The sequence below is a fragment of the Canis lupus genome, chromosome 14 (assembly GCF_011100685.1).
Source record: "Canis lupus familiaris isolate Mischka breed German Shepherd chromosome 14, alternate assembly UU_Cfam_GSD_1.0, whole genome shotgun sequence".
In the NCBI taxonomy this organism is placed as follows: domain Eukaryota; kingdom Metazoa; phylum Chordata; class Mammalia; order Carnivora; family Canidae; genus Canis; species Canis lupus.
The window spans coordinates 59,198,627-59,225,364 of record NC_049235.1 but is presented as its reverse complement, the minus strand read 5'-3'; the positions used below and the strand labels follow the sequence as shown (position 1 = coordinate 59,225,364).

Genomic DNA, 26,738 nt, shown 5'->3' with positions numbered 1-26,738 from the left:
TAAAAATGTATCACTTTAACGCCCTTTCCCCTTCAGGTCCCCCCTTCCCACCCCCCCACCCCCATGAACTGCACTCTATGTGGATGCAGAAACATAGAAAGACTAATGGCACAGATTCGTTTTTACCTACAGGAGTTTCTGTTTATGTACCCAGGTACTCTAGAGGACACCAGCCCACTTCATCACATGAACCATTTCCTTCAGCCTGCTGAATTTAGTTTCACAAAGAAACAAAGCTTATTATAAAGGCATTTGAAAAACCATTATCTTAAATTCTTTTTAGAAGCACTGACTTTTTTTTTTTTTTTTTTTTTTTTTGCAACCATTTATATACAGTGTGACATAACAGCTCTGGAGTACAGTACATGCAGCAGAACGTACCTGTTGAATATAAAATACTTTTCTTAAAATCTTCATCGTTGGAATTCTCTGAAGTCTAAATTATAGAATGCCCATTACTTTGAGAGAAAATGGTTGAGGAGTACAAATGTCTGCATATGTTGGCCACTGAAATAATCCAAGGCTAACTGGAATAATATTCATAGCACACCAGGAGTGCATAAATAATTTACTTACATTATTAAAATACAACCCATAAAATTCAAGTTCAAGATCTTACAGGATTGTCTTTGTAAATCCTTGAAGTGGTTGCCTGGAAATGCATTGTGTCTTCTTTCCTTCTCTTCTTTTTTTAAAGTCCTATATAAAATGTTTAGTTGAAGATTCTCTTCCTCAAAGGAGACGGCCACCTTTATTTGTGCCGACTGCCTCTTCTCTTCATTGCAGCAGTGCACTGTGGACAGTACCATTTTCCTTTTGGTGCTTCTGTCAACCCAACACATCCATAATGGAACCATTCTATTGGGCACTGGAAAGCAAAGCGGCAGAGCAAAAGTTTTCAACATCTCCAGAGATTACAGAGTATAATATGCCCACTAGACTGGATATCAACAATAAGATGCAAGGAAACAGAACTCTTAGATCTAGGAGCTGATTTACAGATCATTGAACACAACTGGTAAGTTTCAGAGATAAGGAACTGGAGGCAGAAAAACGTATGCATCTTTATTAACTCGGAGGTTCATGTAAACTATTTCCATGATCCCAAGCAATGAAGGAAGACTCACTAATTCTCGTTAAGCTGGAGAGTGAGTGGATACCAATGGTCGAGGACAAGCAGTGAGATGGGTCTCTCACAAACAAAGTAAACACATTTTACGGATTCTATTTAACATTCGGCCTTATTCACTCCCTCGTAAAAGCAAAATAAGCTAGCTGCAATGAAAAACAAAGGGATGTCCTGGATTTCCTGTCTGGGTAGATCTGTTCCTAGATACACAGAGCAAAGGGATTCTAGGGCAGCCCGGGCGGCTCAGTGGTTTAGCGCCGCCTTCGGCCCAGGGTGTGATCCTGGAGACCCGGGATCAAGTCCCACATCAGGCTCCCTGCAGGGAGCCTGCTTCTCTAAGAAAAAAAAAAGGGGGGGGGGGGGGGATTCTACTCTGTAACTTATTAGGCAGTCCTACACCTTCGGCAGAAAATCTCAGCACTCGGAAGAGTACAACTGGGAATGAGAGAGATCAGAGGCTATGCTGGGATATTCACAGAAATGCATCATTTTTACTAACTGCCCCAGGAGTTTACAATGGTGTTCTTGGAACGACTGGGCAATACTGTTCTACAATCATCTCAGACAGCCCACAAGTGATTGTAAAGGGGAAGCGGGAGGACAGGCTTTCTCCATCTACGTGAACGTGTTGGGACCCCGTCAGGTCAGGAAGGCACGAACGGTAGTGTACCAAGCCAACCCTGTTCAATCTTCACATTGTCTTAAAAGTTTTAAACTGTTATCATTAACCTTAGGGTTATGGTATTATGGACTAGGACTTCTTTAGAACTTAGGGTTCTGTTACTCCTCTGCAGGGAAAGATGACCAAAGGGGAAGTCTGAGAAAAATAAGGAGGGAGTGAAATTACTAGAAAAAAATATTCTCAGCATCCAATAAAGATACATATGTAACCAAAATTAAGCTTCCTTAAAAGAAAAAAAGGAATTCTTTTCTTTCAGTTTTATATCAGAAGTGGCTCTTATCGGCTGACAGCTGCAGAGTACGATAGGAAACACTACACTGGTAGGAGGAAAATCAGTTGTGGCCTCAACGTTTCCCATCGCTCCCTCGCCCCCGCCTCGTCCCCCCAGCAGCAGGCTTCCTGACACAAGGTACTGTTGTGAAATTCCAGTTCCTCACCGTGATAAGTGAACTGGATTCCAGTAAACACAGTATTACTTAGTAAAGCAGGTGGAGGATGTTTCTAATTCTCATACCACGTAACACCTTTTGAGATTTATCATCTGCACATGAAATCATAAAACTGGCTTTAAAAAAGTTAAATTGGGAACACATGAAGGGACTCTATCCTGTTTTGGAGAGAAATATTCTAGCATTAATATAATGTAATTAACGTAACTGCAAATCTGTTTTCTTAAACTGAGAGGCACCCTAAATAAGGAAAATGTTCAAGTAATAATACTCTGTGATTTTTTTCATTCCTAATTTAAAAAGTTTAATACTTACATCTTGGTTATCACATCCCACCATCTCGCCATAGGATACCTGGTTAAAATAAAAGTAAATATTTATTATGACTATACAACAAGCATCTAAATTCTAAAACCAAATTGCTTATGATACTGTTAGAAAACAGAGGAGAATATAAAATTGCGTTAAGAAATAGGACATATAGCTTTTTAACAAAGATTTTTAGAAAGATTTATAGCTTTTTATTAAAAGATTTTTTTGGGGCAGGGGCACAGAGGTAATACACAAATTATGTTCTGTTTGAAAATCTGAAAGAACCTTGACAAATTACCTTTGTGGATAGTTTCTTTCCTAAAGACTTTTAGTTTCTTGATTACTTACTTACTTACTCAAGGTTTTAACTTTTTCCTGGGTCCTGTGAGCTCATTTATATTTTTACAGGAACAGCTGTAACTTCTAAATTTATTATCAATTTACTATCTGCCCTTTCTCATTTTTCTTTTGGCTGGTCATCACCAGTACTTTAGAACACAACTTTCTAATTCTTGAGTTATTTTCTCAATGGACTGAAAAATGTTTCAGACAGGGTTAGAACTAGATGTTATACTATCTGAGTCTCCACTCGAGGGAGAGTATCTGTATATGGGTCTATACACATGAACAACTTCTCTGGTTAACAATCTTTGGAGGCACTCAGGTTTTTCCCTTAAAGCTCTACAGTTTATTTCACCCAGTTTTTAGTGTTACAAATGGGAAATCTCGGGTGAATCTGATTTTGTTCTTTTACAGGTAATCTATTTTTACCACCAGGATCCTTAAAGAATTTTCTTTTCTTAATAATTGATATTAAAAAAATGTTTGTTGGGTGATAGTAGAAAACCTAATCAACTCTTAAATGGCAAATTCTCAAAAATTAGATTGCCGACTTATACCATGAAACACAAGAAATTGCGATGGATTAAAGTTTTTTTTTAGATGGATGAATGGATTAAAGATTTAAACATAAAGAAACTGAAGTATATCAAGAGCTAAACAAAATCATTTGCAAATGATAAGAAATACAAGACGTATTTATAGGGGGAAAAAAGGCAAGGAGGTCTTCCTAAGTATATACCCCATGGCTGACTTCATAAGGAAAAAGACTGACCTAGTCATTACTCCATAAAACTGGAATTTCAGAATAAAAAACAAAACAAAAAAACATCTAAACCAAGCAAAGTATTTATAACATACACGACAAAAATGATAGAAAACTCGGCCCACACCATTGAGTCAATTCATAAAAGAGGAAATAAAAAGTCAAAAAAGGGTCCAAATTTGCTACTAATATAAGTTGAAATGATTGTGTGACATAAAAACTATCAAATTGGTATGTGGTTTTTAATACAAAATAGTATCCATCATTGGACAGGGTTTAGGAAACAAGCATGCTCACTTGGTTTTGGTAATGAACTTCAGAAGATAATTTGGTAGGCTGTAACAAATATTCTAACTTAATTTTATTTCTAAAATTTCAAAAAGATTATCTTAGAAATTAGTGTATAAAATGGATTACATAAAAAAATGCCTACCATAATATAATCGTAAATTTTTTTTTAACTGTATTTATTTATTCCTGACGGACAGAGAGAGAGGGGCAGAGACACAGGCAGAGGGAGAAGCAGGCTCCATGCAGGGAGCCTGACGTGGGACTCGATCCCGGGTCTCCAGGATCACATCTTGAGCCAAAGGCAGACGCTCAACTGCTGAGCCACCCAGGTGTCCCATAATTTGTAATTTCAAAAACACTAAAAATAAAACCTGTGCCTAAATATTGGCTTACAAAGTTATATACAGTATAACATTTAACTGTGAGAAGATTAAAAAAAAAAAAAAAAAACTACTTCAAGAAAAATGATGTGCAGTACACATGACTGTGAAAAAGTGTTCCATGAAGAATATACTGAGACCCAACTGGTCAAATACACACACACAGACACACATACACACGTGAGCATCTGTGTGTACATACGGGTAAAAGACTGAATGTTCGTGCCTCTCCCCCAGAGTCCCGTGTTGCAGCCCTAGCCCCCAATGGGACTGTATTTAGAGACAGGGTCTGTGAGGCGATAAAGGCTAACTGAGGCCAGATGGATGGAATCTTAACCCAATAAGGCTGGACGCCCCATAAGAAGAGGAAAAGACACCAGAGCTCTCTTCACCATGAGGATACAGCATGGAAGTGGCCCTCTGCTGGGAAGGAAGAGAGCCCTCACCAGGAATGGGATCAGTCAGCACTTTAGTACTGGACTACATCGCCTCCCGAACTGGGAGAAAATAGAGTTCTGCTGTTTGAACCACACAGCTTACGGTACTTTGTCGTGGCAGCCTGAGCAGAATAAGACAACACGCATGTCGGGTAAACAGTAGTGATAAAACAAAATGTCTAATTCTAGGTTAAATCCGAGGGCTGAGATTATGGGTGACTTACACAGTCCTTTATAACTCTTTATATTTACAGCAAATGTGATTTTATAAGAATCAGAAGAAAATCATACAAGGAAGCCAAAGTATTTTAACTGGAAAAAAAAGCGCTTAAAAAAATCAAACAGCTCTGTTTTCTATTTTACTGAGATTCTGCTTTTGTAGACATATCAGACTTTTACCTGATTGCAAATGCAGTATCGTGGTTCATTTGGGTCGTAAGTCCAATCAACCTGACTGTTTGAATCAGACTCTGGTACTACTGTTGTTTGCTGAGAGATTTCTTGTACGACGGTTGATGAAGAAGAACATGACGACAAGGAAGAGGAAGAGGAGGAAGATGATGACTGCTGACTTGAAGACTTGTTGTTGTTTCTGAAAAAAACAGTATCAGTTTTATTTGCTCAGCATCCAGAAGTTATGGGAGAATAATTCCTAAATGAGTGGTATGAAATGAAATGACATTAAACGTAAATTAACGTTAAACATGAAGTTAAACTAACCTGATACACAGGTTTAAAAGCACAGTTATTGAGAGCAACAAAGAGCAACATTTTTCATAACAGTTTATTTTTGTTTTCTAGAGAATAAAGATATCATAAAAATTTCTTTCAAACTATGTTTTTGTAATAATTTTTTAAATCTGTTACGACTTAATGCTGACTTAAATTACAGGTAATACTTGTAAGAATTAGTGTTCGCTACGGCTATCTTCCAGACATTCTTTGTATTTTTAAGCAAATTGAATGCTCTTCATCAAAATCTAAAACACAAATACACAAAAGCAGTTGATGAAAATGATCATGATCATCAACTGAGATGTGAATACTTACCTGTGTTAAGACAGGAAAGAGTGTGCAAATTCGCAAGGAATTTAGCAATATTTACATGCTAATTAAATTTTAAAATAGGAAAATTTATTATCAGCATTTGTAATAAATTTGGGTCATTAAGATGAATTACTTTTTGAGGTACCTAGCACTTTTGTGGTAATTCTACATTGATCATTCCTGGGATTTACTCACAGGAAATATAGTACATTTAAAAATACATTATGATGCAATTATTAGATAACAGCTCTTCTTCTGGTTTACCATTTGAACTTTCATTATGTCTGAATATCTAGCAAATGCAGATACTGGGGATAGATGGTACTAAACCCTGTTAAGGTTTTGTGTTTAAGACAGACAACCATCCTAAGAGTCTTATATACAAAAATATAGGGATATTTTCATACTTTCAATTTGGGGGGCATAAGACCAAGAATTAATACAATTTCCTTTTAATAAAAATGAAGAATTTTGTTTAAAAAAAATTCCCAGGATAAAATTTGTATCTTATGCATTAATTTACATTGGGACACGTGACAAAATAAGGGGCCATAAAGGAAAAAGTTTCCATAAAATGGCTTATCCTAATGAACAGAAGAAAGTAAACAGGAGTCATTTATACCTAATTTAAGACTCTAGAAAGATTAAAGACTTTTAACACCTTTTAGAGACTTTCCTCCTCCCGCAAGTATGACAGTGTGTCTTCCTGCCTCCCCCACGTGATCCTGATCCATTACATCCTACCTTTGTCGCACATGGCCAAGCCCAGCTGGATGCCAAGCCGACTGCATACTTAGTAAGGGCACAGGGCCACTGTAACAGGGAAACCTACTTGCTCTTTCTCCCGCTCCGGGAGTCGGCTGCTGACGAGCTGGCGTTCTGTGTTAATGTAGTCATGAGTGCCGAAGATGATGAATAGCCAGCTGTTTCTCTGGGCATTGAAAATTCTTTTCCCAGCTGAAAGTCATTATTCTTAAATGCTTCATAACTGGCTTTTAGACTTGATGTTCTTCGTCCCTCTTTCATCTTAAACAGACGTTCATTGATAATATTAATACACATATATATGCAGATTTTCTTTTTCAGTCCTACTAGTTGCAGTATTATGTCAGTTTATCCAATATTCTTTTGCTTGAACCATTATTTTCATCACTGTCATTTGAACTATTTTATGTAAAGATTTAAAATCAGTTTTTACACAGTTAGGAGGGAACTAGAGAATTGGTGACTTAATTTGGAATATAAACTATACAGAAGCGAACAAGTGTAATGCAGTCAGTTCAGGGCTGCGACACAGAATGGAGTACTGTCCTAGCAGGTGCTATGGCTTCTTGTCAAAAACATGCACATCATGAGCAATCACTGTATGAAGGGATCTGCATGACATTGCACGAATCCATTTTTTTTACTTTTCATTATCAGGTAAATTGATGCACATCCATTTCATTAAATAAAACATCAGGCATCATAAAACCACGGTTTAAAAATGAAACTATACAATAATGTAAGAAAACTCTGTTCACACCTCGTTGTTTCTATTAAAGTTTGCCAATGATTCAGACAAAATGTACCTGCTATTTCCAAACCTCTTCCTTTTTACCTGAGCTGTGGCTTGAACTGCTTGAGCTGCAGCCATGGTAATTGCCCCTGCACCAGTTCCTGAAGATAATGAGCCAATATTATAGGATGCCAGAGGTTGGGAGGAATTCACATTGTAAGCATTGTTGGAAGAAGTTGTAGAATTATTATTTCGACACCCTATGTAGAATTAAAGAAGAAATAAAAATGGTTGGAGAGAATATAATGTTAGGGAGCTTAAAATACATTATTTCCCAGTACAGATATAATCATTAAATTTAACATTTTCATGTCACTATAAAATTTTCATGCGCCATTTTTCCTTTTTCTTCTTTCCCCAAATGTGGACTTTAAACCAAGTAAAAAATCAGTATGATTTGTTAATCCTGAATGCTTTCATTTCTCCTTATTTTAACATATACAAACATCAAAAATTCATGTTTAAGATAATAAACTTACCTAGCGTATTTTCCTTAGAGGCATCTGATGTAAGCGTAGATAGAAGAGCTTCAGATTTAAACTTCTTTTCAGGAATATGATCTGTCGTTGTATGGTGAGAAGTCGGATTATATTTCCTTTCTGAATATAAATAAAGAAATTTTGTGTTTTAAAATTTTAGAGAACTGTGGACAAAACATAATACTTCCATTCAGTTACAAGCAGGTACAGTTATGTCCTGAGTTCTTTATGGAATACAGAACAATATGTTTTCTTGGAAGACAGGAGAAGCAGAACTCTCTGTGGCACCTGGTTTTTTAAGAGTAGCCTTCTCACACATTAAAAATAACTTCAGCAGCAAAGTACTGCGAATAACTCACAAGGCACCATGGTTTCACATATAGCATGATAGGAATTTTGTTTTCAAAACACTATCTACAATTTTGAATAGTTCTCTCAACCATTCTTTCATATCAGATTGATCTGTCACAAGATGCGCTGATACAGTCTTCTAACTAGCTAAGATCCAACCAACCATTCATTTACTCACTAACTCACCAACATTGGGGCCTTCTTATATGCCAAGCAGCACACTAGGCACTGAAGAAGCAAGGATGGCAAAAAACCAAAGAGCCTACCATCACGTAGCTTATCGTTTGACTTGAATTATAACACTCTCTAGAGAGAATCAGGTGTCTGTAATGTAGGAAGTATATGCTGCTATTAATACCATATATTTATCCTCAATGTATCCCAGGAAAAGCAAACTCTCTACTCCCAAATCAAATATGCTTTTCTCAAATGACAGCAATAAGTCTATCAGGAACTGTAAGGAAAAATAAAAATAAAAATAAAAATAAAAAATAAAAATAAAAATAAAAATAATAAAAAAATAAATAAAATAAAATAAAATAAAATAAAATAAAATAAAATAAAATAAAATAAAATAAAATAAAATAAGGGAGAGATATTTTTTTCTCAATTGGTTGTATGGAGCCAATTAAAAAAGAATATACAGGTAATATAATGAATTTTTAATTATACTGAAAATTGTAGCTGCCCAAAACCAAACTTACTTTCCACTGGAGTATGTGAATGAGCATGGTGATTGTTCACTGGCTGTGAAGGAGTATCTAGTTCCAAAGATCCTAAGAATGAAAGGCACAGAGATACATGTCAACATAGAACTTTAAAGGTCCCATCAACTACAGGCACTCTGTACCCTCACCTACCAGAGGACTGGGAGCCCTGATGCACATACCTGTATCATTTTAGTCAGAGAACCACCACTGCCAACTTTATCCTGAGGCAATTTCATCCTCTCTCTAAACAGTATGTAATCCACTTCTTAATATTCACCTTACGTACAAAAAAGCTCAAGGCATGCTAATGTCTAATTGGGGAATTCAGGACAGCAGGTACCGCATAAGTGGATGAATGGATACTATAACTCCATTTCCGATAAGATCTAAAAACTCAAACTAGTTATACTGGGCTGAAGACCTTTCTACGGGAGATCCTAAAGTATTAGGTGATGGGACATTACCATATGAGATAAAATTCTTTGATTGTTAAAAGGACATATGATAGTAAAGACTTCCTAAAAGAAGTTAGGCACAGAATCTCTACCGCCAAGCATTAAAAGACTTTTAATGAAATTTTCTGGGTTTATCTTGATCCCTTGAGATGAAATTATGGCAGGGCACAGGGTGGAGCAGATTTTATAACTTGATTTCATTTAGTGTGTCTGTGTCCTTACAGAGGATGCTTCATTAACCTTCCTGCAGTACTGAATAGGCATGAATTATTGTTATTCACAGCTATTATCAGCATCTCGAAAAAAAATTACAACAGCTACAGAACATTTTATTTTGTCTCAAACACTATTCTCAGATAGGATTTCCTTGGAATAAAAGTATCACAAATAAATTAGATGATCATCTAAAGTGATAGATCTACTTTTGAATACAAAATTGCAACTATAGATACCAACATGGACTCTTGACTAGGTTATTCTCCTAGTCTAGGGAGTGTGTGTATCTATACATACACACACACACACACACACACACACACACACACACACACGACCCAACACCATACAGAAATTCTTCATCAGTGTGTAGAAATAGGTACATGTTCTTGCTGATGAAATGCATCAAGAAAAAAAAAAGTAATCAAGGTAAATTACAGCAGGTGATCAAGTTGAACCTTACAAAGAAATATTAAAATTGCTTCTGATTAATAAAAAAAAAAAGTTCACTTTTTTGAGAAAAAGAGGAAATGCTTTGGAATCAATTAAAATCTTTCTTACCAACACAGTTGAGGAAAAGCCTTAAGGCAGTTCTCATGAAAAAAATAACAACCTTCCTCAGAGTTTAAGGGTATCTAGCAGGCAGGGCAAAGTCAATACATTTAATGAAGATGGTTAGCTTGTTTCTAGATGGTTATATTTCTTTAAATCTTTGTTCTCTCCACTTATCTTACTAACGTATATACATATTAAAAAATATTAATATGTGATTTTAATAAAAAGCAAGTGTATGATATCCTGCATCATGTCTCTCAGTATCCATAACCCAAATGGTTCTAGCTGCTGGAGTCCAAGCTGTCCGGCCCGGTTGCCACCATCCACAGAAGCGCAGGATCTGAGAAGTCTCCACGGGACAAGTGTCTCCTCAGTGATTTGCACATGGACCGTGTCCAACATTGATGGAAAACTGTAAATTTTACTTACGCCTCTCTAATATTTCAGTAATTCCAGCATTATCAGCTTCCAGCTCCATTTTAAACTTAGCCAGTTCCTGATCCAGCTTTCTCAAGTGTCGATCTACCTGTTTCAAAGAAGATCAAAGATAACCACCAAAATTTGGGACACTATTAAAGTGTCAGTTTAGTGAGGAAAACTAAATATTTCTTTTAGTGTATCTGCTTAGTATCCTTGAACAAGTCAATTAACCTACATCTCGGTTTTTTAATCTATGAAATAAATGAAGGTCCTATATGAAATAATCTCTCAAGTCTCCCTTAATAAATTTGAAGTTTTAAGAAACCAGAATCACAGTTTGTTAGAAAACATTCAGAAGAAGCAGGATGTGAAACTAAATAAAACTGATATTTGGGACGGAAGGGGAAGGAAGTGCAGGAGGGTGGGTTAACTTTTTATAGTATACACTGGGATTACTTTCAACCTAATCTCCTCCTACTTATAAAAAGGCCATCTACCACACTGCCATAGTATAATAACTGTTATTTAGAATGAAAGATCCTTAGTCTATAAACAAAGAGGCTACTATATTCTACACATATATTTCTCTAAGGCAGAAAAGTAAACCATTATACTTGTAAACATTTATGTAAAGGGTTGAAACAAAAGGGGTTTTTAGCCAGGAAACTCCATTCCCCGAAGAGCCTGGTTAAAATGGTTTTATTGCTAATACTAATGCCCTTGTTAACGTGGCAAATTTTATTTTCTCATTCAACTAGAGATCTTTTGACGGATTTCAAGTCTTAATTTTTTTAAGGTTAATATTAAATATCTTTTCAATACTTTTTCAACTTTACCACTTTGAAGTGAAACACAATTTTTGGATAATATTGTTACATTACTGACAACTTTTTTCAAACCCTAGATTCCCAAAGGATCACAGCTAAATAATTAAAAGTGACTTTCTTACAAATATAAAGTATCTATGATACACTATGGAGGCCAAAAAACATTAAATAAGAATGAAATAATGTGTGCCTAAAATGAAGGAGATGGGCAGAAAAATAGCAGAAGACAATCTGTCTGTGTTAGACGCCATGTAATGTGCTTGGTGCATTAGAAGCTCTTCTATCTTTTCTAACCCTTGTGCTAATCTTTTGACATAGGTTATTACTGTCTTCATTTCATATGTGAAGAAACAAAAGCTGCCCAAAGGCAGTAGATAATGCATTATGGAGAAAGGATTTAACTCTGATCAATTTGTAATAAGTTGTGCTTCACCAGTTATACCTAACATTGCCCGCTGAACTTCTTCATGTGGCACCCAACCGGTTTTTAACTCAGAATACAATTCAAATTGAAAAACAAGAATATTTTCTTGTTATTTATATTTTATATATTAACAGCACCCACTGGGGTATTGGTTAGTGACTTGTCAATAATTTAAAGCCTAGTTTTCCCTCCACCTTTACACACAAGTTATTTTTCAGAGCCTGGTAGAAACTATAATTACAATATTTAAAATCCTATAATAGTACATAAATGCTCCTATTCAAAGAACATGCAGGTAATTGAGCATCCTTTACTGGAACCTCCCTTCCAATAATAAAGTGTGAACACAGACCTTAGTTATTCAAGAATATCTCTCACATTGTCAAAATTTAATCTCAAGGGAAGTCAGAAAAAAAACACTCATATTTAAATTCTAAAACACTTAATGCAATGAAAATACTCCACCACTTTTATTACCTACGGATCATTCTACTAACAAATGTTGAGTTTTGTGCTTGGCGCTGGGTTAAATGGAAGATACGAAAAAAATGGGAGAGAGTCCCTGCCTTCATAGGAATTACAATTTGGCTGACAAACATGATAAATGTCTTTAAAATGCATATGCCCTAAATGTAGCAAATAAGCTACAGTTGGAAAAGTGTTAGAATAAGTACATAAAAAAAAATACGTATGTAACACTGGCTGTGGTAGACACAAAGTAGTTATGAGTTAGAGGGTGAAAAATGTATGTTTCCAAATAAGTGGAAAGAAAAATTAATAATTAAGGAATGAATAGAGACAGAAAGACCAACAAGATTCTCAGAGGAAAAAGAAAAAGTGATGTATGGTGTGGCCTGTAACAGGTGTATACAGTATAGACAGGTAGAATGTTAGAATCTTTGTTGGGAGGATGGGGCTGGAGTGAGACAAAGACATCGTGTATCCTCCCCTAACTCCTCACATCCCTGCACGTAAGAACTGCCTCAGTGGATTAAAGGCAGTACTGATGAGGGTTATTACATATGAGAGCATGGAAAATAATGATGGGATTTCCAATACCAGTAGCTAGGAGAAAGGAATAGAACCCAAAGATGTTACAATTCTAAAAACAAATACATAATTAAAATAAACAGAAAAGCCTAAACCAGGTTGTGGTAGGCAGCTTTGTGAGACAGCTTCCAATCATTCCTACCTCCTGGTAGGTAAGAAAAAAGATCATGAACTGATAACTATTAGAAGCAATTATTAGGCAATGAGAATGGTTTTTCTTAGTCATTGCTACTGTACGAAATCAAATCAGAAGTTAGAAAGTTGATCACAAGATTTAACTCAAGCTATAAAGAACCAGCGTACTTAAATAGTATTAAACAGCCGCAGCAAGAGCTGAACTGAACTTGCCTGAAACCTGTAGGGTGCATCTCCTCTACCCCCATGATTCTGAATGGGGAAAGTATCTCCACTAGCAGATCACCCTAATGACCCCACAGGTATCAGACAAAACAACAACCTAAATTACCCCACTCCTCCATACATACCTGACCTCATACGATTGATTTATAGTAGTGAAGAGGGTGCTACTCCAGTTGAGAGATTTTCCATTAACCACAGGCTCCTAACACAAGGCTGACCACAGAGTCTAATTATTGATTTGTTCCCCACTTAATGTCAATGAGTACTAGCCACAAAAACTTCGTTACTTCTGCAGCCCCCAATCGTATCTGATAGCCCCAAATATAACTGCTTTAGTTTTAAATCAATTCTCTTTTTTTCTGACCTCTTCAGAACCAAAGGAAATTCTGTCAACATTATTTTTAACATCTTGATGATCACAAAGATAAGTAAGTCACCCCTGGCTCCTCAGCATGAAACAAAAAATCCTCATACTTTAACACTTTGGCATAGAGTTGTAATCCTTTATTCTTTCTCTTTTGACTCCTGGTTTCCAATATCCAAATTTTAAGATGTGTCATTGATGGACCCAAATGGAACTAAATACAGCTTTTTAAAAAAAGGTTCTACATGATTTATGGTTTTCAATACCATCAAATTCTAAATTTAAATATCTCGCTCTTTCAGAATGAGCACAAGTTAGTATAAAAAGTTCTAAGTTGAAATCCATGGCAATGAGAGATAAATTCCTAACTGCAAAAGATCTGGTAATAGTGCAGAAAGAGGGTAAATTGGAGAAGAAAAAGGAATCGTGATGGCAAATTACTTCTCTGATAAGTCATGAAAATGATTCTTCACATCTCTGAATTATATTTGAAAAAGGTAAAAATCTGATCCCTCTTGAGGCTGAATCAAGTATTTGAGGCCTTAGCACATCAACTACATATCTAATCTTCCTAAGAGACAATAAGGTAAGGATACAAGTCAAAAGGTCAAATCTACATAACATGTTTTTTTTAATCAGAGTATCAGATGAAGAATTCTCAAAGTTATAGTTAAATATATACCTGAAATATAATCATCTCAGGAAGAGGCCAGGATATAAAAAAGAAGCAAGTTCAAGGGTACCGAGCAATGTAAAAGACTGCTAAAAATCATTCAAGCATTAACTAAAAGCAAATTTTATCAGAGTACACATAAATCAACTTCATTAGGTATTGTAATCTAATGCAGCCTGATGACAGTGACATCTGGCTAAGAAACACAAATAAGTGTTTAATGACTATGACTATCAGGATTCTAGAAGGAAATTATTTTAATAGGATAGCTTTTTCGTTGTTCATTTCCACCAAAACAACTACTAAAATAAATTTTCAGTTTGTTCCAGTGAATCCCTAATGCCACCAATCTCTTCATTTGTGGATATTCATGCAGTCTGGTTTCTTTCCTTAATAAATGAAGTAATCGGTACAATGCTAGCCATAGCTTTAAAAAGTTTACTACTGATTTTAAAATAAAGCATTTCAATAAAAATAATATGATGAAATACCATGCTATGTAAAAACACTGAGGTGCAAAATCAAACACAATTACATACTAAATTATTGTACATTAAGAGCTGTAAAAACAACACATGCTCATTACCTGAAATTACCGTAATAACACCATGTTTAAGCAAAGGCATAAAGACGACTTCGTCTAAGGTACAGTCCTCTCTTTGAGGTGGCGTCCTACTACTTCCAGAAGGAAAACCACACTGCTTCCACGGGCTTATAAGACCCTGCACGCGGGGGCTCCTGCGGCCCCCCTCAGTACACTCTTCTTTCTTACTGTGCACCGACCACACTGGCCTCCTCTCTGACTCAACCTGCCAAGCGCTTTTCCACCTTGGACTTGGCACTTGGTCCATCATCTTCCTGAAATGTCCTTCCTGAAGCTCTCTCCGCATGGCTGGCTCTTTCCCATTTCCCAAGCACCACCTCAAATGTCACCTACTGAGACCACACCACTCATCCTGACTACATTCTTAACTGCCTCCCCCAGTAACTCCTTCTTTATCCCTCTCTCCACAATGTTTATTTCCTTCAGAGCACTTACCAAAATCTGAACTCATCTTTGATTCATAGTTTGCCTATATTCATTCCTTCTCTGTGTCGTTACTGCCCACTTAGCACCAGTGACTGACTGCTCATAGCTGGAGCTCTAGAAATATTTGCTGAATGAATGAAAGTTATACTCTCCCACTATGTAGAAGTATATAAATAGAAGTACCACATGTTGATTAGATAAATGATCTATGAATAAAAATTACTGTAGGTTTACATTTATACTACATCTCACCGACTCACTTTTGAAGCACTTAGCTTTCTGTGCTCTCAAATATTAAATGTTACAGGAATTCCTCTTTCCTATTTATAAGGATTTTCACTTGGATATTTACTGTTGATATTTAATATATAACTAATATGAGATGGTACATCCATTTAGTAACCTCCCTATGAACAAGGCAATAATTCCCTTCTGTTCTCTTGCAATGATTTGTCAAAGTAAATTTCTTACCCTCCAGCATAAAGTGTTCAAGTACCACAAGCCACCCTGGCAATACGGTGCAGCACACAAAGTGCAAGCATTCCAAGGAGGCTGTATGTTGTTTTTTCAACATCTTATAATTACTTATTTGTGACAAATAAGTAATACTAGTTTTTCATTTAGGTTAATAGCATCAGATTTGTAAATAAATATTCCTCTTAAATAAATTTCATTTAAAAATTTACTTAGTATATAGATATACAGATGGTACAGATAATCTGAAAACCAAATATTAAGGTCGGGGAAACACTGGATCAGATTGCCTCAAAAGTCTTACTTTTTCCTTCTGTTCACTGCTCAACTAATCTGCTGTGCCAGGGTCTGTAGGTACAGAATGATTACGAACCTCACATACCCTCAAGGGCCCTGATTACAAGATCTAATATTTTTTATTTTATGAAAATAACATTGTCTTTACTTTGTATAATAAGGTCTAATTGTGTTTAACAAATGTTTTCACAATTTAACAGGAATCTCTTCAAAAGCAAAGGAACTGAAAAGAGACAGAAACCATTGTGGAATTATGAAGTGAAAAGTATTTAAATAAAAAAGGCATTTAAATAAAACATGTACCTCACAATAAGTTTTAATACTTTAAAAAATGCCCCTTTAAAAAAAAATGCCCCTTTTCCTGAAGGCACATCTATAAATCCTGTTTTAGCACTTCCAAAATGAGCTTATGTATCAAAGAAAAATCTATCAAAACTGAAGAAACTAAAAGAAACTGAGAACAATTTAAAGACAGGGATACAGAAAAGATCTGAGCAAAGACATAGATCATCATAAGATTGGTTGGCCTCCTAAAGAGATTCTATAAAGGAAACTAAACTCATTTGAATTATTTTTTTTTAATTTTTTTAAATTTATTTATGATAGTCACAGAGAGAGAGAGAGAGGCAGAGACACAGGCAGAGGGAGAAGCAGGCTCCATGCACCGGGAGCCCGATGTGGGACTCGATTCCGGGTCTCCAGGATCGCGCCCTGGGCCAAAGGCAGGCGCCAAACCGCTGCGCCACCCAGGGATCCCCTCATTTGAATTATATTTACTTTCACTTCTCTTGGTTGAAAGTCATACTTTGAAAAGAAGGGGGTGTTTGCACTGCAGCCTACCCTTGTTTGTTTATTAAAACCAATCTTAGCAAGCTAAACTTTTGAGAAAATGTCGCTCAACTACAGTATCTCACACAAAGAGTGACACCACTAAACTCCATCTCTAAGACTCGTAACTTGGGAGTCATGCTAGTGCCTTTTGTATTAACCTACTTAGGCGATTTTGTTGAACAAATATTTACTGAGACGTAACTACACTGGAGTCTAAAGACTCTAACATTAAAAAAAAAAACATACTTCTTGACATTTATAATAGGGGAGGCAAATATAAAGCAAAAGGTAAATAAATAATCACCATTTAATTCAAGCAATAATAAAATCATGGCAATAACCATGATTTGGCCACTGGTATGATTCTGTGGAGGGGTAGGGTAAGGTCCAAAGTGCTAACTACGTACTCACTAGCCTCCTTCCTTAATGACAGGGCCCCACACACCTGGGGTGGCAACGTGCCCTGTGAAGCAGCATTTCTAGAGGCAGCTACAGGGAGCCAAGACGATGTGAGTAGAATCAGCAGGTAAGATTTCCAGAAAGGCACTTTTCAAGGAGCTGAGTACAAAACATGCCCTTTTGAGTCTTTTCCTACTGCAATTCTTCTACACGTCCAGAAAAGAGGAGAAACGGATTAGAAGCAGCCCGGGGCGCTGAGGATGTCAGGGTCGCCAGACAAGCCCGATCTGCCTCCACCAACAGGTATTATACATGAGAGGAAAGCCAAGGCTTCTGTTCAGATCATTCTTGTGTGACTTTTCTAAGTGATCGAATCTCTTCTGCTAGATATAAGTGACATAAATATTAAGATTATTCAGGTGATTTTAGTAAAGAGACGGCATGTGCAGGATTATGAAAGATGGAGAGTTTCCCAAGCAAAGGTGGAAAGAAAAGCATGGCAGTCACTTTTTTAAGTCCCTGCACTGCGACAGGCTGCGGAAGTGGAGAGGAGCAGGTAAGGCGAGGTACTTAGAAGATGAAAGGAGTAAGACACGTTGATTAACTCCGTGTGGGGAGGCTCCTCCAAGCAGGAGTCCGGCTCGATGACTTCCGGTATTCCACGGCGAATGACTGGAACATCAGTGGTTCTTCGCAGAGAAGGAAAAGAGGAGACTAAGAGGTCAGCCTGAATATTAATACACTGAGTCCCGGGGCCTGGGGAATCTCAGGTAAGATGGAGAGGCTCCGGGGAGAAGCGTGAGCTCGAGGAATCACTAAGTGTGATTGCTAAACCCGAGAGGACACGTGGGAAATGGATGGAGGAATGTTTCTCAGCTTGGGCTGTGTGTGGAGTGTGCGTGTGTGGGGAGGCGGGGGAGGACCTGCCATTTGACCGGCAGCTCTTCCCCACGTGGCGTGTGGTCCTCAGGCGGGACTGGGTGTGGGGAGACAAGGCAGGTCAAGGGCCGAGCCCTGAGAACAGCAACCAAGCGAGGGCGGCAACCAAGATGCGGGGGACGTAGGCTCTTTCGTCTCAGGGAAGAAGGGACTTCTGTGTTAGGGGTGTCGTGACGGCCTGAAATAGCAGTGTCACACGGCGGGCTAGAATAGGGAGGAAAGGGGAAGCCACAAAAAGAAAAGGGCAAGACAGAAGGCCTGCAACTACTGGGGGCCCGGGAAGAAAGCGGGTGCGCGGGGAGAGCGGGGAGGGAGGCAGCGGCTGCAGGAGGGTGGACGATCCCAGAGAATCTTTAAAGAAGGAGCGTCTGCTCTGCGGCCCTCTCACGGGCCCTCTCACGGGCCAAGATGGCTTGACAGACCGGGGGGGAATCCCCCGGCAGGGCACGAATCCCGACTGCTGTCCACAGATAAGGAAACTGAGGTTCCGGGACTGGGTACCTCCCAGAGCCCTGCTGTCGGGGAAGGGGGAAGGGGCCGACCTCTCCCCCGAATGGGCTCATTACGCGCACCTGCTTTTCAGTGTGTCCCGCTCAATTCGTCACATTCCCTTCTACTGCCTCACTCCCGAGCCTAAACCACCTACCCCCCTCAAAGAATTTATTAAACTTTAGTCTCATTCTATGTTTATCCATTATCCCTGAGTGAACTGCTTCACCGTCGCTACAACACCTAATTCAGGCCCCTGAGCTTCTGAACAAATCCTGCTCAAGACTCATCTGATAGCCTCTAAGAAATCAACCACACTCTACCCCACTTAGTCCAGTCTTTTACCAGATACTGAATATTTAACTGCGTTAATCTTTATTTGTTACATGTTTCTACGCAGGCTTTTCACTTCGGTTTGGGGGCATGTCTTCCCCACTAATTTACCAACACCTGGAGAACAGAAGCCATTTACACTGTTTACTTTTTATTCCTGCATTATGTGCAGATAAAACTCCATTATAGGGAGCACAAGAGTGAATAAACAATGTGATTCATAAATAATAGATATATAGACACAAAATCCCCACACATATTTAAAAAGGACATATTCATAGTAGACATATTTTTCTAAATGTACAGTTTTTAAACATACAAAAAGTAGCAAAGTAACAAAATATAAACAAAGAGCACAGCCAAAGAGCTGTATGATTTAAAAAGCAGGTAGTCTCTAAATAAAGACTGACACATGTAATCATTAACTACGAGGAGCAACGTTACTAAACAAATGCCTCTTGGATTCAAATATAAATGTCTCCTTCTGTGTTTACAGACATAATTCAAGATCAAAACATTTAAGAACTTTTTTTTCCAGTTCCACAATAAATCAAGCTATAGTTCACTCTACCTTTCTTAAGGTAGTATATCTTTTATGAAATTGTTTTCAGAATAACTGCATTACAGAAGCTATTACAGCCATTAAAAACGTCCACTATATGAGAACAAGGCAACATTTTCTATGGCTTCACAGGATGAATGTTCTCTAGTTTTCTATAAGCTTCTACAATGTATACCATATGCCGTTTGCATCTTTTATCTTGTGTATTATCAGTAACATTTATATTTACTGTAACATTTATATTTACTGTAACATTTATATTTACTGTAATTTACTGCTCAGTAATGAGACTGTATCCAGATAAGATTACAAAAATAAGATATGAAATCTATATGCTAAAGTCGGTGATAAGTGTCCATTTGTTTTTAGCTTTAACCTGCTTTGAGGCAGAACCAGAAAGGAGTATTTCCTAAGAAATATATTTTAGAAGATGCTTTACATAAAAGAGAGCATCATTAATTATACCCGTTTGAGAAATACTGCCTCTGTCTTAGAGTGATTTCAATCTTTTGCAAGTGTTGCCGCTGCAAAAAGGAAATCGTTTTTTTTAAAGTTTAATTAAGTGTTTCCCATTTTTACCACCAGAACCAGTTGTTGAGTGCTATCTATTGACATCACTTAGTAGATAGTTGAGTACTACCTCTTAACACGGACTCAAATGATTTTCTTCTTCATTTAATCAGGTAACCAATAAGTCTTGTCAACATAGTAGTTTTATGTGTTTTTTGTTTTTTTTTTTTTTTAACCACAGAAACAAACTCAAGGTGATTTATCCGGTAAGTAAACACACTACCTTAAGATAAGGATTACTAAAATAAATTTAAACACCGATTCTTGTTAAAAAAAAAAAAAAAAATCTAACATCAGCTAAAATCCTTTAACAATGTAAATTGGCTAAATGTAAGGTTCTTGACCTGTTGACTAAAATTGTGGACTCTGACTCTTTTCCACAATGAAACCAAAAAAAATACTGAAGCCTCAACAAATTAAATGGGATCAAGAAAGCCATACTTCAAATTTATTCTGTTCTTCTTATTAATATGTAAGTCAATCAAACTTAAAACATGCACAATTTAAATACTTATGGCAGAGCATGCACGTTAATTTTACTTACCAAGTCATATATCTGGTTTGCCAATTGTACCTTCTCATCTGCATCTTCCAAAGCTTTATAGTAATCCTGAATAAAAACATTTTCATTTCAAAAATAAATAATTTTAATATGTGTATTCAGCACATACAACTGCATTTTCATTATCATACCTTGTATTCAATGCCAGTCATCCTACAATAGCAATAAAAACCCAGTTAAGGATGGGATGGGGATGGGGTAGGCTTAGAAATTATATGTACAATGGCCAAGAATTAAAGGAGGATGTTCAACACTCCTAAAAAAGATGTAAGTGAAATTTATAAATAAGAGTCCAAATCTAGCCTCTAAACTAGTAAAAGTTATGTGAACTAATGATATAGCTCTTCTCCTTTCAAAGAAAATGTTATGATTTATCTAATTTATAAAGAACATTTGCACTCTCCATTTTTAAAACTTTTTAATAAAAGTATAACTAATGAAAAGATTCTGACCTGCATGTCCCTCCTTTCCAGTGTTCTGCAGCTCTCATTTTAAGTTAGGTATTAATTCATACAATTCAACCTATACTTTAGATTTCTCCTCAGTATAAAGCAAATCATTTAAAAACAAAAACAGGATTCTATCAATTTCCATGGAGAACTAGACTCTTCAGGGTATACAGCGAAGTGGTACTACACCAAAAACTTAACAGGCTAAAGGGATGATGACTGACTTAGGGTTTTAGAGTTGACCCTTGAACACGGCAAGGGTTGGGATGTCAACTTCTGTGCAGCTGAAATCCACATATAAGCTTCTGACTAAAAGCTTAACTACTAATAGCCAACTGTTGACCCAAAGCCTTTACAGATAACATAAACAGCAGGTTAATGCATATTTTGTGTATTATGCTCTGTATTCTTAGGATAAAGTAAGCTGGAGAAAAAAATGTTATTTGCGAAAATATATTTACAGCACTGTACTGTATTTATCAAAAACAAAAATCCACATATAAGTGGACCCGTGCACTACAAACCCATGTTTTCAAGGGTCACCTGTACAGATGGATATCTATACTCATACACATTGGGCCTCCAGGTATCCTCCAAGCCAGGACTAACTCTGTTATACACTCTAAATTTTTTTCCCCTAACAGAAATAATCTTCCCCCCATGTGGCAAAATAAATTACACAATACACTAAATTTGTAGTTTTCAAATTTCTTTCTCAGTTGATCTTTGAACAATTCTGTGAAGGTTATGGATGAAGGAATCATTACTACTCAGAGATACTAAGAGAACCTGTCCAATGTCACACAGCTAAATGGCAGCCACACCCAAACCCAGGCCTCTTATGTAGTTCTTCCAATGTATCCCAAATACCCTAGGTCACACATTTAAAGCAAACCTTGGGAGGAGATCTGATACTTATTCTAGTATGGAAGAGACCTATAAGTACTACACAACTAACCAAAACTCCAAGAACTCTGTATTTCTAGGCTCAATTCATATAAATGTAGCGTTTTAAGCTAAAAGACCTTTTAAGGATGCTTTCAACTGTTAAGATTCTATTCCTCTGTGATTCCATCAACTTAGTTACCTAGCAATATATAAAAAATGCTTCAAGGCCAGCTAATTTTCACCCCAGTTTGTGGCCATAATTGGAAGACAGTGTTATATCTGTAAAGACAAGGCAACTTTAATTAGCTATAACCAAAATAAAGGAAAAAATTGTACTTTTTAAGGATTCTATAAATATAACAAATTATTTAAATTATAGAGAGCTGTTAATAACTTTCCTTCACTTTGATATCCAGAAAACTACTTCATTTTAAAATATCTTTCTCAGAGGGTCCCAATGTTTACCGATACATCATCTAGTGTTGAACATACTTTTTTGATGGATGCCATTTGTTCTTCTCTCCACTCCGGCTTATTTTTCTTAGCATTCATAAAGAATTCACTGACTCTTTGTTCTAGTTGATCCATTGCATCTATGACATAATAAAAACATTTCATATTTAGATGACCAAATTCATACACTGAATATACATGCTTTGATTTGGAGAAAGAAAAAAATATCTGACAACACACACTCACTTGCCCAGTAATGTAAATATGTCATGCTTTGATTATGGAAATGCTTTAATTATTCTAGTAAAAAAAAAAAAAGTTAACAGTTTTCTCTGACAATTTATATTTGTTGTTATTTAAAATTTTTCCAGTAGTCAGTGTAGTCTAGTCAACAACGTAGATAGGTTCTATACCATAGTATTTCAATGGTACAGCCTTCAGGTCAAAAGCTAATGGTATTAAATCAGCCAAACGTGCCAAAGCACAATTTCCTATTAAAACTAACACTAGATAATCCTCACGTTTCTTTCAATAAGAAAAAGTAATAAAAAGATTTTAACCTTTTCCTATATGGCATTAAGCTCTCCATCATCTCCTATCATGACTGAAAGTAGAAGGTACATTTATTCACTTAATACACTGTATTATTTATTCTAGATAAGTTTTTCCCAAGTGTGTGCCAAGAATAATCATCTAATTCCATGTCTGCTAAAAAAAGAAAAGTGAAAAAAAATGATTCTGTTGCTATATAAGTGAAGGAAAACCGTCTGGAGATTTTTCAGGGCAATAATACAATAGGTTTTTCAAGATCCTAAGAAGTCTTAGTTACTTTTTAAAAAAATTTTTCCTTTGTTTAAATAAGCAATTTCTAACTTGTTTTACAAAGAAGTCTCTTTTATCAATCTATAGGATCTATTAACTTTAGAAAATTCTAGTTGTTATAAAATGCAAGTGTATAAAACCTCTCATCTGGGGCGCCTGAGTGGCTCAGCTGGTTAAGCACCTGCCTTTGGCTCAGGTCATGACCTCAGGGTCCTGGGACTGGGTGCCCCCAACCCCAGTCGGCTCCCTGCTCAGCGGGGGAGGCTGCTTCTCTCTCTCCCTCTGCCCCTCCCCTGCTCGTGTGCCTGCACCCACGTGTGCTCTCTCTCAAAGATTTTAAAGAAAATCTTTAAAAAACATAAAAAAATAAAACCTCTCATTTGTATAATCCAATTACAAATCACAAGAGAATTTAAAATTTGTAATGATAACGAAGCAAAAATAAGTCACCTTTTCGTGAACTTCTGCTTTGTATCAGATACTATAAATTCTAGTTTAACTGTGTTATTTTAAATCCTCAGATGATCTCCATTCTATAGACAAGGAAAACCCCTCAGAAGTGGTAATGCGGTCAAGGTCAAAGAGTAAGTCAGCAAAACTCTAATACGAACTCGGATCTATCTGACATCAAGATCTGTGCTCAGTCCCATAGAAAACGCTACTTTAGCATTTCAACTACATGACAGTCAAAATGAATTTTGTGGGCAAGCTAAAGAAACACACAGTTCAGACTCCTACACTATGACCCACTGAACATAAAGAAGGCTTCCGTAGCCCATCACCTTGTATGCCGCATGGCCACATGGAACGCACCAGAGGCTCAGGAACCTATATTCATCACCCGTGGGTATGAAAGCGTGGGGTGCGAGTGTGGGGTGGGGAAGCACGGGGGAAAGGACAGGCCCTCAGGAGCTGCAGGATCCTCAGGGATGCTGGGTCTCTGATTTCTTTCCATGATACCCTTTTCCCCCCAGTCATACCCCCAAACCCAGATCCTCCTCCACCGCTACTTTTCGAGGACAAAAAAAAAAAAACCTAGTGGCATGAGAAACATTTTACGTAGATAGCCTAACCACAGCTAGAATAAATGGGATCAAGGCACGTATTTTCTTGAGGACAGACCGCATGAAGGCCAGCCATTAATATCAACTGCACAAGTTTTTTTGTTTTGTTTTGTTTTGTTTAAAGTAACAAATGCAACTTTAATTGATTTCTGGATAAAAACTACTCAGTGCAGGTCAGTAACCATGGCAGCCCCTGCTCTGTTGGAGCCATCTTCAGGCTCCAACAGCCTCCAAGACCATCTGTTGGACGGTCTTCAGGACCTAGGTCAACGGGCTATTTGCATTATCTCATGTCATCCACAGTATTAGAAAAACATTAGATCAATTTAGACGAGATGCGCTGCTGGCAGCCAAGCCTACATCTACAGAGAGGGTGACATCCGGGCTTAAGCGCACACCCCATTGTACATTTTAATCATGTAACGTAAAAAAAAAATAAAATAAAATAATCGTGTAACGTGTAATTCATTCCGCACTCGTAGTTCACAGTATGGTATCCCTGCAAGAGAACCGGAACGGCTGTATTACATTCATTTCATAAAAGGGGGAGAAGGCCTGTGAGGTTCTTTCAGAGCACGACAGGCGTAAATTCGTACTCGTTTTAACTGTGATTTTGCTCCAAGTGTTGACCTCCTCGTTTCCAAGGCACTGACTCTTTCCTTGCTTTGAGTCAAATCCTTCACAAAAACAAAACAAAACAAAACAATCGGATAAACCAAATACTGCTCTATGAAAGAACAACGGTTAATTTTTTTTGGGGGGGTGGGTGGGTAGGGGGAAGGAACCAGACTACCAAGCTACCACTGATCGATGAGAAGTCATCACTTTTATTGCAACAGATAAGCAGCTTTACAGGAAGGTCTATTTTCCTCACTCGTTTTCATGGGGGGGGTGGGGGGGGAATAGCATCATCCTGCTGGCGGGTGGGAATGCATCCTGCAAGGTGCGGCTTTGCAAGACTCGACATTCCAAGTTCAGCGGGGTCACTAAAGAGCCACACCAACCCCCAGGCTGCTGGGTTTTCCGCTCTGCAGAAAATTCTGAGCAGAACCAACTTCAGCAGAAGTCTAAATGCCGAAATCTACGTTCCGGACGCAAGGGCTCGGGCCAGAAACCACCATCTTCTCCACACCTACACCGACGTGCGTTAAAAGCATGTGTCTACGTCCTCCCCGAGGCACAGAAACTTTTATCCCAGTCTTGAATTCGGGAAAGAAACACACACGCGGGCCCCAGCGCCTCCTCCTCGGGTAAAAGCAAAGGGGGAAGCGGCGTGGACAGCAAGAGGCAAGATGCGGCACTGCCTTGTGTATGTGTGTGTGTGGTTTTATGGTTTTGGGGGGGTTTTTTTGGCGTTTGTTTTTTTTTTTTTTTTTTTTTTAAACGACTCCTTATGCACTAGCCCGTGAGCCGGAGGAGAGTCAGAGAGCAGAGGCGACGACGTCGGTGGAAGGTCTGGCCCCGACCGCGCGCGGCCGGGCGGGCGAACCGCCGACTTACTCTGCACCTGCAGGTCCATCTCGCGCATCTCCGTGAAGCGGTCCCGCAGGTCCATGGGCAGCTGCTCAATCACTGTCAAAGGGAGAGGCCGTCAGCGGGGCGGGGCCAACGGCGAAGGGCGCGCTGACGTCACTGCGTGCGTGCGTGCGTGCGTGGGGGGGGCGAAGGAGCCGGCAGCCCACAGCCCGGCTGCCAGTTACCGTGAGAAAGAAACATCCCCCGCCTCCCCCTCCCTCCCGCCATCCCGCCCGCCCGGCCGCTCGCGCGCCCGCCCGCCCGCGGGTCCCCCAGGCGGCCCCCGCCAGCGCCGCCCACTCACTTTCCAGATAGTCCTCTAGGTACAACATCGCGGCCCTTAGAGCTGGGGCAACGAGGGGGTCCAGGGGTTTATTTGTGTCACTCGCTGTCGCCGGAGTTTTGTCCCTTCCAATATGGCGCCTCCGCTAGCAGCACCCGCTCGGCTTCGGCGGAAAAAAAAAAAAAAAAAAAAAAAGAAAGAAAAAAAAAAACCACTTTGGCGCCTGACGGCGCTTGCCTCACTGCCGCCCGGAGCCGTCATTGGCCGGCTGGGGCGATGACGTCAGCCGGCCGGAGTCCGCCCGCGCGGCTTTGTGGGAAGTGTAGTCCGGTTCCCCCCCACGGCGAGGATCGGCGCGCCCGGCGGTTACCGGCGTGGCAACTACGAAGACCAGGCGGCCTTGCGCCCCGTGCGCCGCGGAATCCGAAATGCGGTGCCTCTGTTTATTTGTTGATGCCGGCGCGGGGCATGACGGGAGTTGTAGGCGCCCGCGGAACCCAAGTA

At 38.4% G+C, this 26,738-nt stretch overlaps 1 protein-coding gene across 1 annotated transcript; it reads right to left on the bottom strand.

The window, feature by feature from the left end:
- Positions 1–276: 276 nt before the first annotated feature.
- ING3 (inhibitor of growth family member 3) lies at positions 277–26,345 on the bottom strand. The gene is made up of 12 exons (XM_038557482.1): positions 26,256–26,345; positions 25,937–26,008; positions 22,590–22,690; positions 20,743–20,808; positions 10,586–10,682; positions 8,925–8,996; positions 7,870–7,989; positions 7,433–7,590; positions 6,665–6,858; positions 5,185–5,377; positions 2,576–2,614; positions 277–868 (listed from the first exon to the last, which is right to left on the bottom strand). Exons 1-12 carry the CDS (start codon positions 26,281–26,283, stop codon positions 752–754), a joined length of 1,257 nt encoding a protein of 418 aa, XP_038413410.1. The 5' UTR covers positions 26,284–26,345; the 3' UTR covers positions 277–751.
- Positions 26,346–26,738: the final 393 nt, after the last annotated feature.